Source organism: Schistocerca nitens, chromosome 5 (genome assembly GCF_023898315.1).
Source record: "Schistocerca nitens isolate TAMUIC-IGC-003100 chromosome 5, iqSchNite1.1, whole genome shotgun sequence".
In the NCBI taxonomy this organism is placed as follows: domain Eukaryota; kingdom Metazoa; phylum Arthropoda; class Insecta; order Orthoptera; family Acrididae; genus Schistocerca; species Schistocerca nitens.
This window is the reverse complement of record NC_064618.1, coordinates 411156055-411173320: the sequence shown is the minus strand read 5'-3', so window position 1 is coordinate 411173320 and position 17266 is coordinate 411156055. Positions and strand designations below refer to the sequence as shown.

The 17266-nt window shown below is 37.6% G+C and overlaps 1 protein-coding gene across 5 annotated transcripts in view; it reads right to left on the bottom strand.

The window, feature by feature from the left end:
* LOC126259675 (rho GTPase-activating protein 19) overlaps positions 1-17266 on the bottom strand; it is a 126608-nt gene that overhangs the window by 74895 nt on the left and 34447 nt on the right. For all 5 annotated transcript variants that reach the window (XM_049956624.1, XM_049956622.1, XM_049956623.1 and 2 more), the window contains exons 2-4: positions 15247-15366; positions 12054-12223; positions 6488-6697 (exon numbers count right to left, since the gene is read on the bottom strand). In XM_049956624.1, the coding sequence (XP_049812581.1) occupies positions 6488-6697; positions 12054-12223; positions 15247-15359 (493 nt within the window). In that variant the 5' untranslated portion in view covers positions 15360-15366. The remainder of the gene's footprint in view (positions 1-6487; positions 6698-12053; positions 12224-15246; positions 15367-17266) is intronic.

Genomic DNA, 17266 nt, shown 5'->3' with positions numbered 1-17266 from the left:
ACATCAGAGTGTACGAATGCCCTGCACAATGAGTCCAATATTTTACCCTCTTTTGATCCTTTACGTAATTATTGAAGGAGAGACTTGGCAGTATAAACAGAAGACTATTTCTTGTAGAGTGTGTACATTTTTTGTTGTCAGTCAGACCTTAGTTATTGCCTATTGTTATACGCAACAAAACTAAGAATTTATTCTCATTTCCAAGTTCTTCCTTTTTATACTACTTCATTCAATTGGCAGAGTGTGCATTTCTCTGGAGCAAGATGGAGCATTTAATGCTTATCTTCAAATTTGTAAATACTTTAGGATTAAAGGGGGCACTAGCGTTGAGTACACACACCCACATGCGCGCGTGCGCCCTCACTCACACACACCTACATAGTGCCAGCTAGACTGATAGTGTGTAGTATATTGTTTTCATCTGTGCAAATGTGCCCTCAGTAGCAGTGCCTCTTCAAATCTGGCTTGTGGTTGTCGAAAGTAGGCTACTTCAAATGATAAGTTCTATACCAGTGTGAGCTCACACACTTTAATGGCACTTAGACATTAAATAACCTAGTGTGTATGGTCATATCGAGTCTCATTTATTACCATTTACGTACAGATTACACTCTGGTGATGTCCCATATTGTGACTGTTCGAGTGCAGGAATTTAAAACAGATGTAATTGTTCACTAAAGTTAATTTGCGGTTGTAAGAAATTCTTAAAACTCTGTCCTTAAAATTAACAGTCATATAGCATATTTTACAGACTACAAGACACTTTTTTCTTCGAAAAATTGCCTCCAAAATGTGTGTGTCTTATACTTGAAATTAATATAAAAAGGTCCAGTGTTTGATTTAATATTCCCACCAGTCTTAAAAATGGCCATATATTTAATGTTGCAGGAAGCCTATCTCTATCTGGCAACATTGGGTTCAACTGGTAGCAGCAGTGCCCTGACATGATGAACACGAGTTCCAGGGATCCACAAGCTTGCTAATACTATCTCCCTCCCATCCTGCCATCACAAACCCAGAACACTGTCTAGCCTATGATGCAACATTGCAGTCTGTGGTACCAGTTAACTTGAATTGAAAGCTATTTGTGTTACTGGTGACAGCAAAATATTTTTGTTAGTAGCTAATTTTGTAAGATATAAAAACAAAAAACAAGATATGAGACAGGCTATAAATGGACAGTAATAGCATATGCAGAGGAACTTGGAAACAGAGCATCTGAGCAGCATTTCGGCCCTCCACCAACAGGGAAAACCATTCGCGACTGGTGGGCTAGTAAAGAAGAACTGAATACGATGATAAAGACTAATTGTGTAAATAGAGGACTGAATGGAAAAATGGCGAAAACTAGATGGTATACTGAAATGGAGTCAAGGACACTGTCAAAATGGCATTGGAATTAATACAAAAATAATTTAAGTACACGCTCATAGCTTGCACTACTGTAGAAGTTAACAGACATTAAGGGTGAAGTTGGTTGGTGGTACAGGTTTATGAAGCATCATGGACTTGACATGTTAACGAAAACCAAAATCTCTCTGAAAATGTCACAGGAGTATGAAAAGAAAATATTATCTTTCCATTGCTTTATTATTCAACATAAAAAAAAAAACAGTGTGGAACTAAGCCAAATAGCTAATATGGACGAAACTCCTCCCACATTTGATGTCTCGAGTAACAGAACTGTTGCCACAAAAGGTGCCAAAACTATAAAAACAAGTGGACATGAAAAAAATGTGCTACACTGTTTTCCTTTCATGTCATGCTGATGATACTAAACTTAATCCAATGACCATTTTCAAGTGCAAAACAATGCCAAAACCTTCTGAAATACTGCAGGGTGGTAGTGTTCACATACACGACAAAGGCTGGATGAACGAGACTGGTGTGAAATGATATATAAAGAGGACAGTAATAATGATGATGACGAAGAAGAAGAAGGAGAAGAAGAAGAAGAAGAAGAAGAAGAAAGTTCCTTTTCAAGGATTTTAAGCATCAATTAGGTTTCTAACTAATAATTTTTTTAGCCTGGCTGTGCAATCTAATAATAAAAATGGTAAAAATGTTATTTTTAAATCAATTACTTAAAAATTAAGGTGCACCTTGCAGTCTGTTAAATATGATAAATACGAAAACAATGTGCACTGTCACAATTGTCAGAATGCATTATTAAATATAAATGAAGTCTGTTTGCTGGCTACGAATGCGAGAGGGAGGGGTGGCAAGTATATGGACTGGCACAATTGCGGCCAGTGGGAAATGGTACATGCTGAAGTCAATGTAGGGACATGAATTACAAGGGGGTGACAGGATGGAGGAAGGGGAAATTGACAGGTGGAGGGTGTGGGGACAGAGGGTTATCGGAGATTGAGGCCAGGACGATCATGGGAGCAGACGACGAGTTGTAAGGATAACTTCCATCTGTGGAGTTCAGAGAAGCTGATGGTGCCATGCACAACATGCAGTTGAGCACAAGATGCTCAATTTCAGTGGCTGCTTCACAATCTGAGTCATCTGGATCCTTCCCTCTAAAACCATCTTCTCTGAACTACACAGATGGGAGTTATCCTTACAACACATCCTACGCTCCTGTACATCTCCTGGCCTCAATCTCAGGTAACCCACTGTCCCTGCAACCTCCACCCAACAGTTTCTCCTATCTCCCAATTAATGTCCCCACACCACCTTCAGTGTGTGCCACTTCCCACTGGCTGCTACAAACTTGTCACTACATATACCGGCCACCCCTTCCTTCCGCATTCATAGCCAGCAAACCACCGGCCTTCCTACTAGCTGCTAGCCAACCACTCATGGTCCCTCTCCCTGCCTCCCGTCTCCCTCTCCCTCCACCCAGCACTACTCTCACCATAACCTGTCCACTTGCCGTAAATAGCATTGACACTGTCAGTGTAGCTGCCACCATATAGGGGCAGAGGAGGGCACACACACATGCGTATGTGTGTGTGTGTGTGTGTGTGTGTGTGTGTGTGTGTGTGTGTGTGTTTTACTCTTGTTCATCAAAGGATGTTTCCAAAAGCTAGCAAATTTTCCTTCTTTCCTATGTACCTATCAATAACTCAATGCTTTTTCTTTTCAGTGAATGGTCTCCTTTAATCATAAAGTATTTACATTCTACAAGAACTATCCTACAACATTTACCTTCAACTTTGTTTCAAGCAAGTTAGATTTTTGGCTGCGCAAATACTTACTCACGCACAGGATCATTGCATAATTATGTTGAGTAAATTGCATGAACAAAAGATTTCTTTTGCTGCAAAAAATAATTTGTTTGAAACAAACATGTAGTTTGTCATAAAATGCAGCAATTTCCTTGGGAGGAACATACAGATCAATCACGGAAATGTTTGTGAAAATTACATCTCAGAAGGGATTCTGTGAATGAGTCGAAACTCAAAGGATGAGTAGGACTGTGTAGCAATAGTAACTGATTAAGACTACCAGAGATGGCACCGTTTTAGGCCCAATGATACATTAATTTGAATGATCAGAAAAAGTCACTGACTGCCAAAGTGTGCCAGTGCAGTAGAATCAATGAGGAAACATAATAAAGTACCAGTACACCTCACTGACATCAATGTGTACAATATCAGCGTGTCAATGACTGAAATGAGCAGGAGAATCACTGACAGTCAGTCTCAAGGAAACATGGTTTGTAATACAGAGACTCACAGCGTACAATGCATCCTGCTATGTGACGATTTTTGGTATGGGTGTGTGTGGGCTTGGGCGCGCGTTCATGCGCAACTGTCCCTGCAATGTGACCACTGCATGGTACATCCCTCATATTGTCTGCATGACCATATTTGAATATGCAGATTCGCCAACACTGTTGGCTTGTCACTGCTGCATTTGTGGACCAATATATGTCAACAGATGCAGGAAGGATCTGCGGTACACTTGTGGCAGCTTACATTGTCCATGTGTACCAAATTCTTCACACTGAAATGAACACATGTACGAGTTCCGTTCATAAAGTTCCAGAACTTTGTCCCAAAATTTTTCCATGCTCACCTTTGGGCATGGTCTCCTTTGTACTCTCCTCCACAACTGATACACCGCTCCCAACACTGATACCACTTCTGGAAGTGGTCTTGGTACGCCTTTTGCTGGATCGTGTGAAGCGCACTCAGCGAATTTTCTTTTATCTCGTCTACCATTGCAAATCTTCATCCTTTCAACGGGATTTTCATCTTTGGAAATTTAAAAAAAAGGTCCACAGTTGTCAGGTCTGCAAAGTACGGACGATGAGGCAGCACAGTGATTTCATTTTCTGTGAAATAATTATGCACCAACAGGGATGAACGTGCGGGTGCATTATTGTGATGCAAGAGCCGTGAATTGTGTCACCACATTTCAGGCCGTTTCCTTTTCACATTTTCTCCCAAGCATCTCAACACATCCTGAAAGTACTATCGATTAACGGTTTATCCCCGTGGCACGAATTCTTGATGAACTAATCGTTCCAAGTCAAAGAAAACTATCAGCATGGTTTTGCCATTTGACTGACCTAATGAGCTTTTTTTGGTCTTTAAGAACCTTTCCCGACCCACTTTGAAAATTGGACCTTGATCTCGAGATCATAACCATAGACCCACGTCTCATCACCAGTTACGATTCCCTTAGGGAACATGTATTCTCATTTGTGCAATCCACATGCTCTTCACCAATTGTGAGGCAAAGGTCTTTCTGCTCTTAATTCATGAGCCATGGGATGAACTTGGCAGAAATACAAAGCCTTCAAGGTTACTGTGTTAGAATTTCATGACATTATCTAACTGAAGTGTTACATTCTTCCGCAATCTCTCGGACAGTCAGTCTTCGATTGGTACACACAATTTCGTTGACGTTGCTGACATGAGCATTGTTGGCAGAAATCAAAGGGTCATCTTTAACTTTCACCTGGCCATTTTTAAACCACGTGAACCATTCATAGCTCCAAGTATGGCTGAAGCACTCATCACAGTAGGTTTCTTGCATCATTTGATGTGTGTCTGTAGAGTTTTCTCGAGTTTCATGCAAAATTTAACGCACACACATTGCTCATCTATCTCTGCCATCTCAAAATTTGCAAACTGTGTGTGACAACGTTCTATGCAATACAGCACTGAACAGTAATTAACAGACATACAACAATGAAACTTCTGGCAGCTACACATTAAATACAGGCGTGTGTAGGGATGCCAACATTTTGCTCCAATACGCCGTTAGTATGAAATTATGAATGTTCTGGAATTTTTTGAACGAATCTTGTATGTTATTACTGGCATTCTTAGTGACAAAACAGAATGTCTGCAGTCAAATGTTGCTTCAACTGCCTTCCTGTAGCTATGCATGTATGTTACGACACTAACATGTTGATTGCTATATAGTAGCCCGCATTACTGCTAGGTGTAGTGGACAAATGTGAAGTGAGACATTTTAGGATGACTTTAACTAAACTGTGTGATGTTTACTCCAATACAGTGGTCACATCTCAACAGCATATGTAGCACCAGGGAAGTCTCCAGAGCCTGATACACTGCTTCTCCTTTACGCAACTCCAAATGTCTTATTTCAGCAACAGAATGTTCAGTTACATTGAATGATGAATGTGCAAAGCTGGCTTTGGCGTCACTGCTTCCCCAATTTGCTCCGTCTTCTAATATAATGTACCTCGAACATGTCTGAGACATGGTTGGTCATTAACTTTATCATCCACCAGCGGTGTGCGTCTACATTTGTAAGTGTTTTTTTTTTTTTTTTTTTTTAGTTAGTTGCAAGGAAAGGCATCTGTCTGAAAGCTCTGCAAAACTTAACAGCCTAACTATATGGTAAGTGGTTAACTTTACTCCTCCCTTCATTGTAATACACATTATACTAATGTAAGAAAATATTTTGTACATCTGTACAACTAAAAATACTACATGTATGTTTGTTCAATTTCTCTTCAGTACAACCATAATAGTGGTGTCTCAGCTCTTTCATTGTAAAAGTATGGGAATCATTCGTAACTCATGCTTTATGGTCGGTATAAAACTGGTGGTGCCTTGAAAATACATGTAACCTTTTTAACATCTGCAACAGTTGCTGTGAGAGTCATAACTTCTGTATCACTGTTTGATGATGCATCACAAAATCTCTTTATTTCAAAATAAAGATACTTAAAGGAACACAATTAAGAAAAACATATTACATGTGATTAACATGCAAAGTGAATTTTTGATTATTTCATAATTTCGGTCAGCAAGAAAAATCTATTCTCAACAATTTCTGGCAAACTAATTATATCACACAGGTTGCGTACTACAAAAATGAAGTACACATAGATTAATTCAAAGATTTACTCTTCATGGTATTATTAATCATTAGTAACAACAAATATAAGTAACATAAGCTTTCAGAAAGAGGAAGTGTCCAAAGGTAGTAGCAAGTCCTATTTTCAAACAGTGAACAACTACTAAACAAATCATATTTCAGCTGACTGTACCTGATATTTGGTAGTACGCTGGAAAATGTGCATCAGTTAACAATGGCTCTGGTAATTCTGCCAGGAAGTTCTTCAATACTGAAGCACAGTCATGCACAGAGAAGTTCCCTTCTCCCAACTTTAGAGGCACTCCCTGGTTCATCAACATCTTCAGCTCATTCTGACGAGTCATTTTTCCACTTCGGCGAAATATACCTTCTTGAATAATATCTGAAAATTCATAGTTTTTGTTAAGCCATAAAAATTACAAAGAACTGATTCAATTTGGAATTATTCTAAAAATTATATGTAAAAACAATAAACTATGTCTAATAATGCCCAACATTTACAATACACAGAATAAATCATGTCACAACACGAATAAGGCCCATATTTGCACTCTGAGCTGCCTTTCCTGGTGTCTCCATCCATGGTGCAAAACTATCTATTAACAGTTTGAAGCCTGTTACAAGGGAAAAAAATCCTATTTTAGTATAAGTACATATAAACCTTGTGATTGCTTATACTGTGCCAATGATTTTTTTTTTTTTTTTGTGAGTAATTACATGAAATGTCTTGAGCATCTTAAAAGCAAATTCCTCTGGTCAGTTGGAACTATTCAGACTACTGTGTGAAAGAAGCAAGACATTTCACTTCGTGATGCATCTGCTGCCACTACCAAAGGTTTTCAATGAGTTTGTAGTTTGCTAAAAAGAGTTCCGAGCACGACATGATCTTCAATATTTGGAAAACTTGCTTGTATGCTGAAACCATTTGAATAATATGCTTTTGAATCTTAATAAATTCAGGAGCCTAGATGTGTGTGTTGTTCCTGATATAAACTCTGTATATAAATTAATTTTTACCAAAGAATGCTTGTGATGATTTAATGTTTAGAAGAGTGAGGAAGGGCAACAATTGCCGAATATTGTTCAGCTGCTGCAATGCCAGAATTGCTAAGCTACTGCGTCAAATACATGAATTCATTATGGAAAACTTGCAATCTCAACAAGTTGTACTTTAAGCCTGCATTCAGGCCAATGGTCTGGATGTGGGCTTGTGCCAAAGACTGACTTTTTTCCAGTCATGTTCAACATTCATTGTACACTTACTGCTTCACTTACTACTGGAAACACTTGCTAAGCGACAATCTTTATGAGAATGTTTATTATAATAACTGCACATGGCTATTAAAAATCTGGCACGTCATGACTTTTGTAAAGTGCCTAATAATGATGCAGAGCTAATTTACATCAGACTGTTTGTGTTTGCCTCTGTGTTTTCTGGTATCCTCTTATTTGTGTTGTTTGCATCATACAGATCAGTGTAACACTCCAAAACATAGGAATGTCGTGAAATAATATTCGAACTATCTCTAATACAGAAAAGTTACTTTCACTCTAAGATAAAGATGGATTTTCTACGTTTTTTAAGAATTCATTCATTAATACTTGCCCAATTTTTGCATGACATGCAAAGCATTGTCAAGTTGTTGCAACTCGCTACATGGCGGCAGTTTCCTGTGTGGGGCCAGAAGAATTCGTCGATCGCTAACAGAAGCAACCATTTAAAAGTGCAGACATTAAACCAAATGCAGTACTTCCCACAAAGAACTGATACTGTTATGTCAAGACATTGCCCAGAAAGAGTTGCTCACTATCATTATAGTTAATGACAAATTATAATGTATGGTAGAAAAATTGGCACACACATTTGCAGCTTAGATCTGCTATTCATGCATACCAAGACTGTAAATTTTAGAATTGGATAACACGAGTGAGAAATGCTGACCAACTCGAAGAAGCTGTTACCTGCAATGACAAGTGACCCCTTGGCCACAATGCTGACGGTCTTCCTAAGGCTTCACTCTCCACAGTCGATCGGCAAAAAGATTTTCTGTGCGATGTCCACATATTACAGCCCCTAGTATGGTCACTGGGCGACCGCTAGATGATTTTGAACCATTTACTGACTACCGTATTTACTTGAATCTAAGCTGCACATGAAAAATGAGACTCTAAATCAAGGAATAAAAATTTTCCCGAATCTAAGCCGCACCTGAAATTTGAGACTTGAAATTCAAGGGGAGAGAAAAGTTTTAGACCCCACCTCCAAATAAAAACAAAGTTGGTCCATTGTAATATGAGACACAATTTAGGTCGAATGAATGATGATACAGCCACAGTAGTTTGGTTCGAGTCGTAAGCTTAACAGTTAAGCTTTACCAGGTAGCCATTGCTATGCGTCAGGCGCTCCATCTGTATTTATACAGGTACCCTTCCTTTTTCACGTGCTTCGTCTAGTTTGAATTGATTGCTTATTTCTCTTTGATCTGATAAGTGCCGTTCTCTTTGTTATAGATGTTTACGCCACTCTAAGCTGAAAATGCATTACTGTACTGTGTCATGCATTGTTTGTCGCATTCTGATGATGAATGTTTACGACCTGTCGCCACTCGCGGCATGGCTTGCTTTTGGGCACAATACTGCCGCTTACAATTAAAAAAAAAAAAAAGAGAGAGAGAGAGAGAGGAATTGTCTCATTAGCGAAACAATGGCAAGAGACTGCTATTTGTTGTTACTTACACTGCTGCTTTCTTTGATAATGATCAACAAGAACCAAATAATAGACTGCGTATGATAGAAGATGTTCTGAATGAGAGTTCAGCGAAAATTTCTCTCCGTTTGAAAATCTTTGCAGACGCCTCTTTAGTACATTACACTCTGCACAGAAATTAGAGTCATCTTAGATTTAAAAATCTAGTCAACTGCCATGCTTCATTTCTGACTGTATCACTATTAGGCATAAGAATAATACGAATATAAACATGACATGATATGTATATTCTTCCGTGTTTGCTGTTGTCTCACTCTAGTTTCATAGTTTATTAGGCAGACAGGATTTAAATGAGATAGCAACAAACATGAAAGAATACATGGCAAAATGTTTATATTCGTATTATTCTTATGGTGAAGAGAATACTGCATGTGATTTACAATTCATAAAAGTTCCTTTTAGCAACCATCTCTTCTGACAGATAGGAAAAAATTCAGAACGTAGAGTTGGCCTTATTGACACACATCCCAAACAGTCTTGCCAGTCGGATTTTCGTAGTACACTGAAATGCTGCTACATTCGAAGATGAACAATACGGAATTTGTATTTACTTCGTTGGATAATGTATGAAAATGCAGTGGTTGAAACTCGGGACAGAGAAAAAAGCTCGTCTTCCACCTCTGTTTTTTAAATTTATTTACTGACACAGAGGTTTTTGCACCAGTATTTATCTTTGTGCCTGCAAAGCTTGCCTGTGGAGCACTACATATATCTGATGGCAGAAGTTAGTTGTGGCGGCACCTACCAACATTTTTCAGAACTTCCACTTACTTTGCACTCGATTCAAGCCGCAGGCGGTTTTTTGGATTACAAAAATGGGAAAAAAAGTGCAACTTAGATTCGAGTAAATACAGTATGCATAAGTCAGATTGTTGGCAAAATTTTACTCCTGAATTCATTAAATGTTTATTGCATTGCTCTCCTCGCACTCCGTTGGCTTCATTTAGATATTATCAATTAGGCTTTGCATTCACTTAAATCAGTACTGAAGTTCTCTCTGATTTCAATGGAACTTTCTAACACCGCCATTTAACTAGGACTTCCATTTGTAAGACCAATATCAATACTATCTATACTTATCTCATAAAACTTCATCAGCTTTTACTTAATGCGACGATACTCTGAGGTAACATCTATATAAATGTTTTATTCAGGTCAACATAATTAATCTATGGATGTAATCTTAAAAGTAATGTTCTGCAAAAGAATGAAAATGTACAACTTTACTAGTAACAATGGTTCATGCATAGGGTATTTAGGTTTGTAATTATGTAAAACGCGGAGCAAAGACCCTGTGCAATAAAACCCACATGGTGGGAATAAAAAAAGTGGATTTGGCAGTTGAACTGCAAAGCTCCTTTTAGAGTTAGTTGATGGCCAGCATGCAAAATGTTCGCATCTTGTGTGCTGAACGCGGTAGGAAGAGCAGCAAAATTATTTAATATAGCCTCTGCTGTTGAAGAAATTTCACGCATTATTCATAGCATACATTGGTTATCTCTGTACTACGAAAATCTGATGTTAGAAGAGTATTTTCAGAGCTTGTTACATAGCAAGAGACATGCATACTTTTGCCGCCTTTTTTTAGTAGCCACCGCTGATCACCACAGCCACCATCTTTTCTCTAATAACCAGTTGAGTACTGCAAAATTTCATGCACCATTTATTTGATTTGTTATCCAAATAATAATGCTGTTTCATTTAAACTTTGTTGTGAAGACCCATATTTTATCCTTAGTCATTTACCTAGACAGGGTCCTATTCTAAGTGCTGCGATATTCCCAAGTATTTTATTTTACTGAACTGAAAAGTAATTTATTTCTACAACAACATTTAATAACTTTCGTAGAGTAGTAGATTTCTTTACTATCAGTGAATTTTGTTTCTGAAGGACTCCTCATGTTTTTCATAGAAAGATAAAGTTTCACTGAAGTGTAACTGCCAAGAAAAGATCTAAAGTGCTTTATTAAATGTCATTCTTATTGAAATATCAGTACAGTACAAAGTTACTTGCATACAACTGCAATGAGAGTAGTTACTGTCTAGTAAACTTGAAAAATAGGCTTAAGGAATAATTAATGTTTAGGTTTGTAATTATGTATATATTTCATGTGTTTGCAATTAATAGTGTTTTTTAATTAAACTAATCAGCCTTGAACTTAGTCACTGATAGATACGTTTCTGACTCCCCCCACACGAACTCTTCAGTCAGTTTAGCTTTCCAAATTACAGTTACTATACTAATTAAGTGCAGCTACCAATTTTATAACATTTGCTTGCTATAATAAATAATTGGCTACCACTCTTCAAACAACTACAGATTCAGGAACCACATGTCTTCTGTTAGCTTTATTTAGTACACAGATGTAAATGGTCCCTGACAAAACAAACAAAAACCTGCATAAATAAAGATTTGGATACCATTTCAATGACAGTATTTCCCAATAATTAAACTGATAAAAAGATCCTCAAGTCCCAATTACTAGTGCTCTAACATTAATAATCAATTACCTGTAATGATCTTTAGCTTTCTGCTTTAATGTACAGATACTAAGTGTTACAGAAAGCCAGTTTTAATACTCTGTGTTATTCATAACAAACCATTGGTATACTGCTTGCTTAAGTGTACTACTGTCTCATGTTCTATAAGCAAAAATAGTATTTCAGTATCAAGTAAACTAGATACCAATTGTTAACCTTCTCTATTACTCAGTACAACTTTGCTAATTAGACTGCCAACCATTTCCTTTTGCATAGCTGCAGTTTACATTATTACTACCAGAATCATGGTTTGAGTCCCTATTTTTTATTTACTTACTCCTACTGACAGTTTCCAATAATGTAACAACAAGAGCAAGCAACAATGTTACATGTACTCCTTAATTATAATTGCTGCTTTCTAAGCTTCGTCATTCCATTTCTCAACATTTAAAGAATCAAGGTTTAGCTATTGCTTTTACATATAACTTACTCTGTTCTTTTCCTAGAAATTCAATAAGCTGATACACTTGACAAATTCCTTCTTGTGTTAAAGGAGCACCTTCCATGACACCTTTTGATGGACACTTTGCTTTTCTGGAGAAAGCAACAGACACCCATTTTGACGGCTTGAACTTGTTCTTTTCATGAGCAACTTCAGATCTGAAAAAAAGGACAACATCTCAGGACATGTAATACAAAAAGTACAAATGGCTATACAGTAGGTCCTCCTCAACCTAGAGTCTGTATGACTTGGCCCTCCTTCCTCATCCTTTCTAACCCACCTCACTTTCCTCCTTGAGGAAGGAGCAACAGTTCCAAAAGCTAGGAATAATTATTTCTGTTTTAAAATAATATACTTTGCGACAACAGCAGTATTTTGTCTCCTGTAGGCAAGCACTGGGTAGCAACTCAATCTGATTGTATTTTTACAGAATTATCAATTCTCTAATCTGCCTGCTCAGCTAAGTGGTCAACATGTTCTGATGGTGGTGCAGGGGACCCAACATATGGGAGAGTATGTTGATTCATACTGTAACGCTTTGGCAGATTTGGATGAGATGTGGAATGGAGATAGCTTACAGTCTGAACTAGCACACAGGCTATCTTTTACACCCCTACCTTGGGGTAAAAAATAAGTGCAGCCCACAACACACGAATACTCTTTCTTTATTCACCCAGTATTTAAGAATGACAACACTTTTTTACTTTCACCAAACTTTACATACAAATCAAACCTTTAAGAAATGTCTTCTCTCTTCAACCCCCACAAATTGACGACAAGAAAAAAAAAGTTTATCACTTACTGTATTTCACTGTTCACACAGTAAAACTATCACAGATGCATGTTCTAATTCATTACTTTTTCACTAGTGGCTGTATTCACGACATTCTGCACACAGTATTCACGTATACCGCAGGATGCACCAGCAAAATTATGTCATATATCATCATCATCATCATCATCATCATCATCGAGCTGTGTGGGAACTAAACTGCAGGGTGGAATTCGCTTGAGATGCAGGTACAATATGAGTGCAGATAGAAAGCTCATCCCACACCTCTGTATCTATTTCAACCAAATCTGGTACACACATTAATTATGATCGGGAAAGACATTGTGGGTGTGAGAACCACCAGCCCCCTACTGGGGTGAAGGTAATAATATGGACAGGCAAGGGGGGAGGAGGCGATGGACGCAGGTAGGGGGAGGAGGAGATGGAAAGAGCAATGGGGGGAAGGGATGGGAAGAGAAAGGAGGCTGGAGGTGGTGGACTAATGGAAGATTTACAAAAATACATACTGGCTTATCAGTGGGTGATACTGCGGCACGGAGCTAGTATCTGAACATTTATCAGATTATGTGTTACTTTAACTTTGTAATATTACACTTAGAAGGATTCTTATTTCCATCCCTTAATCAAGATCAGACCTGTACCTGATCATGCAAGTGTGTGAGAGTGATTGTTGCTTTCTTATCTTTCTTGTACCTCCCAACACCTAACTTACATGTTACACTACGGAAGTTACTAGAACTAAAGAAAGTTAGGAACAAAATATTTGAAGAAAAGGGTGTCCCATAAAGACTGCAACTTTTCAGTGCATAATAACATGCAAGTTACTTGATGGAACTGAATAATATGTAAATTACTTCAGTGTATGTTACCTGTAATTATGTATTAAATATGGTATTATTCAAATGCCCTTCACGATTCTGCACGCACAACTACTTCTTTCGATGAAATTGCCCATATCTTTCTAGCATGCCTGCACCTCGATTCTGAAATCACACGCTAAATGTTGGCCTTGAGCTCTGCAAGTGATCATGGTATGTTGGCGTATGTATACACTAGATTTCAAATACCTCTGCAGGAAGAAATCACTTGGTGTCAAATCACAAGATCTGAGTGGTAAAGTCACCGTTGAAAGTAATCATCCGAACAGGGAACCTCTCTAAAAAGTCCATTGTTGCAATCAAACTGTGACATGTTGCACCATCTTGCTGAAATTAAACCTCTTCGGCATTCACATGATCCAGTTAAAACCACAAAGCACTGAACATATTGCAGTAGCACTTACTGTCCACTGTTGATGCATTTCTGGCACCATCTTCAAAAAGGTATGGTCCAACTATGCCCTCAGCCCAAATGCCACACCACACACAGACAGACAGACAGACAGACAGTGTGGATGTAATTGTTTCTCCACAACAATTTGAGGGTTTCCTGTGCCCCTATTCCTACAATTTTGCTTGTTCACAAAGCTATTCAACAAAAAGTGCCCCACCAATGTGCATTATTTTCTTGATGATACTGTTGTGTCTTCTTTGTTTCACAATTGTTTAGCTTCAGTTCTTGTTTAAGTTGGAATTTTTTAGGCAAGCCCAAAGGTGCAGAACTTTCAGAATTCACTGCATGCTGATTCTGGGAATATCCACTTGTTGTCAAGATTGGCAAACATATTTCATTGGACTTACTGCAACACTATCACTCATCCACAACAGCAATGTTTTGCAGAGAATGACTACCACGTGAGCGTCATTACACTCAATTTACTTAGCGTATTTTGTTGACCAAGTGTTCCACAGAAATTGCAAACAGTTTCTGCACAACATTCACCAGATTTGTAAATATTGCCCACTACGGCAACACAGTGTTCCATCAAAGCATTCCATTACTAACCACAAAGAAAATGGATGAAAACTGTGCAACATTTGTTGCTGTCAAATTACTAGAACAGAAAAGGGGACATTTCAAAAGTTTTGCTCTTACAGGACACGTTTCAGGTAAAAGCAAAAATGTATTAAGGCAGACAAGCACATTTATTAATTACAGATGACTGATCCTACTAAGGTCAATCAGTAACTAGAAACTGTGTTCCTGCATGAAACCAATAAAAGCAACCAATTTTTAACCTATTCCAAATTCTTTATTGGTCAGGATCTACAACATAGATGATATATAAAATAGATGAAAACACATAGAAGTTAGATAAATAAACAGAAAGATATTTACAATTGAAATATCTCAAGTTCAACAATAAGCAATCAAAAAAACTGAATGCACAAGTCAAGTGGTCAATATGTGATGGCATGATATCGTAAATATACCTGATTTCAACAATCCTACTCAAATGATGTTACTGTTGTAGTTGGTATAATGCATTTTATTTTAATGAAAACTTACTCATCTGTATTAAGATCCAGAATGAATGACAGATGCATCCTCACTAGTGTATAAAACTGTTCTGGATATTCCCTTCTTAATTTCTCTACCAGCTTAATATCAGAATGGTCCATTGCTGTTCTGAAAGAAAATACCGTTATTCTTTATTACAAGATAACAATATTTTTGTTCCTAGATGTTATGTAAATGACAATGTCATAAAATACAAATTATTGAAAGAGATGAAAAAGATTGAGCAATAAAACGTGAAATTATACAATGCCAAATTGGAAGTAGTAGTAGTAGTAGTAGTAGTAGTAGTAGTAGTAGTAGTAGTAGTAATAATAATAATAATAACAATAAGAAGAAGAAAGAAGAAGGTATAATACATTACAAGAAAGTAATTGAAGAATGTAGTTCGTAAGCAGAATTGCATTTTCATAACACTATACATAATTGAATAGTTGCCATCCATACCATTGATGGAAGGTAGCAATTATTCAACTATGCAGACTGCTCACACCCACGTCTATACTCTGCAAGTCAACTTTCAGTGTTTGGCACAATGTAGTTCACGTGTCAGTCATTCCCCCACCTCAGCTGCTTCCCCCTCCACCTTTACCTGCTCTAACTGAGAATTACAAGTTGCGAATGATGGCCATGAAGATGATTCCAGAACGAGATTTTCACTCTGCAGCGGAGTGTGTGCCGATATGAAACTTCTTGGCAGATTAAGACTGTGTGCTGGACCGAGATTGGTAGAGTTCTTGACTGCAAAAGGCAATGGTCCCGAGTTAGAGTCTTGGTACTACACACAGTTTAATCTGCCAGGAAGTTTCATGAAGATGATCGTTGGTAGCTGCCATGCAGGTTCAAATATCTCTAATTTTATCTTTATTGTGTTTCCCCAAGAGTATATAAGAGCAGGCAAAATTTTGGTAAAGTCTTATCCAAATTTTGTTCATGTTTGCCATTTTATTGGCCAAGAACATCAATGAGCATATTATTTTCTCACTATAAAGGTTACTTCAGTCAATGACCACAGAATTCAGTGGTTATACCAATTTAAAATTTATCGGTCATTATCAATATGATATAAATATTGCTAGGCCAATGGCTGTGTCAAAGCATGCAGGGAGTCAACATGTCATTGAGATTCTTATTCTAGTCCTCTAATAGGATGTATTGATGCCCTCATCAACCAAGCTAAATTTATGGAATATTCAAATTACTTTATAGTATAAGCCTACAGCCACTACATATTCTGTACGCACTGGCTGAAATTAACTTCACAGTCTTCTGGGAATGTTTATTTTAGGAACTTTAGTAATTCACACTGTGATAACTATATGCCTCTCTTACAGTGTTTGCTATAGGAATTGGCTAAGCATTCCCATAAGGTTTTCACATTTACTAAAAGAACCTGTTATGAAATGAATCACTCTCCTTTCATTCTTCGCTATGTTCCCTATCAGTTCTAAATAGTAAAGGTCTCAGTCTGAGGGGCAGTTTTCAAATATGAATCAGCTCACGATTTTCTAAACTATCTCTTTCATGAGTGGACTACATTTCATGAGGACTCTTCCGATGAACCTATTTCTGGTATCTATCTTTCCTAAGATTAGTTTTAAGTGGTTATTCCACTTTGATTGCTCCATTCCCACACTCCCAGGTATTTAATGGATTGAACTGTTTTCAGTGATTGTTCAGCAACTGTGTGGTCAATTAAAAAGACTTTCCAACCATTTATGAACAACATATTACATATTTGTCTGTTGTGTGTGTCAGCTGTCAATCACTGCACCAAATGTTAATCCTCTGCTGCTCTTGCATTTCACTAAACCTTCTAGCAATATAACTTTGTATACTATAGCATTATCCGCAAACAGCCTCGTGGTGCCTCTGGAATTTTTCATTAGAATATTAGTGTGAACAGTAATGATCCTAAATACTCCTTTATGGTATGCCCACTGCTACTATTGCATCTCAAGATTTTTCTATGCTAATTCTATACACTTCAACCCAAATCATAAAGCTGGTC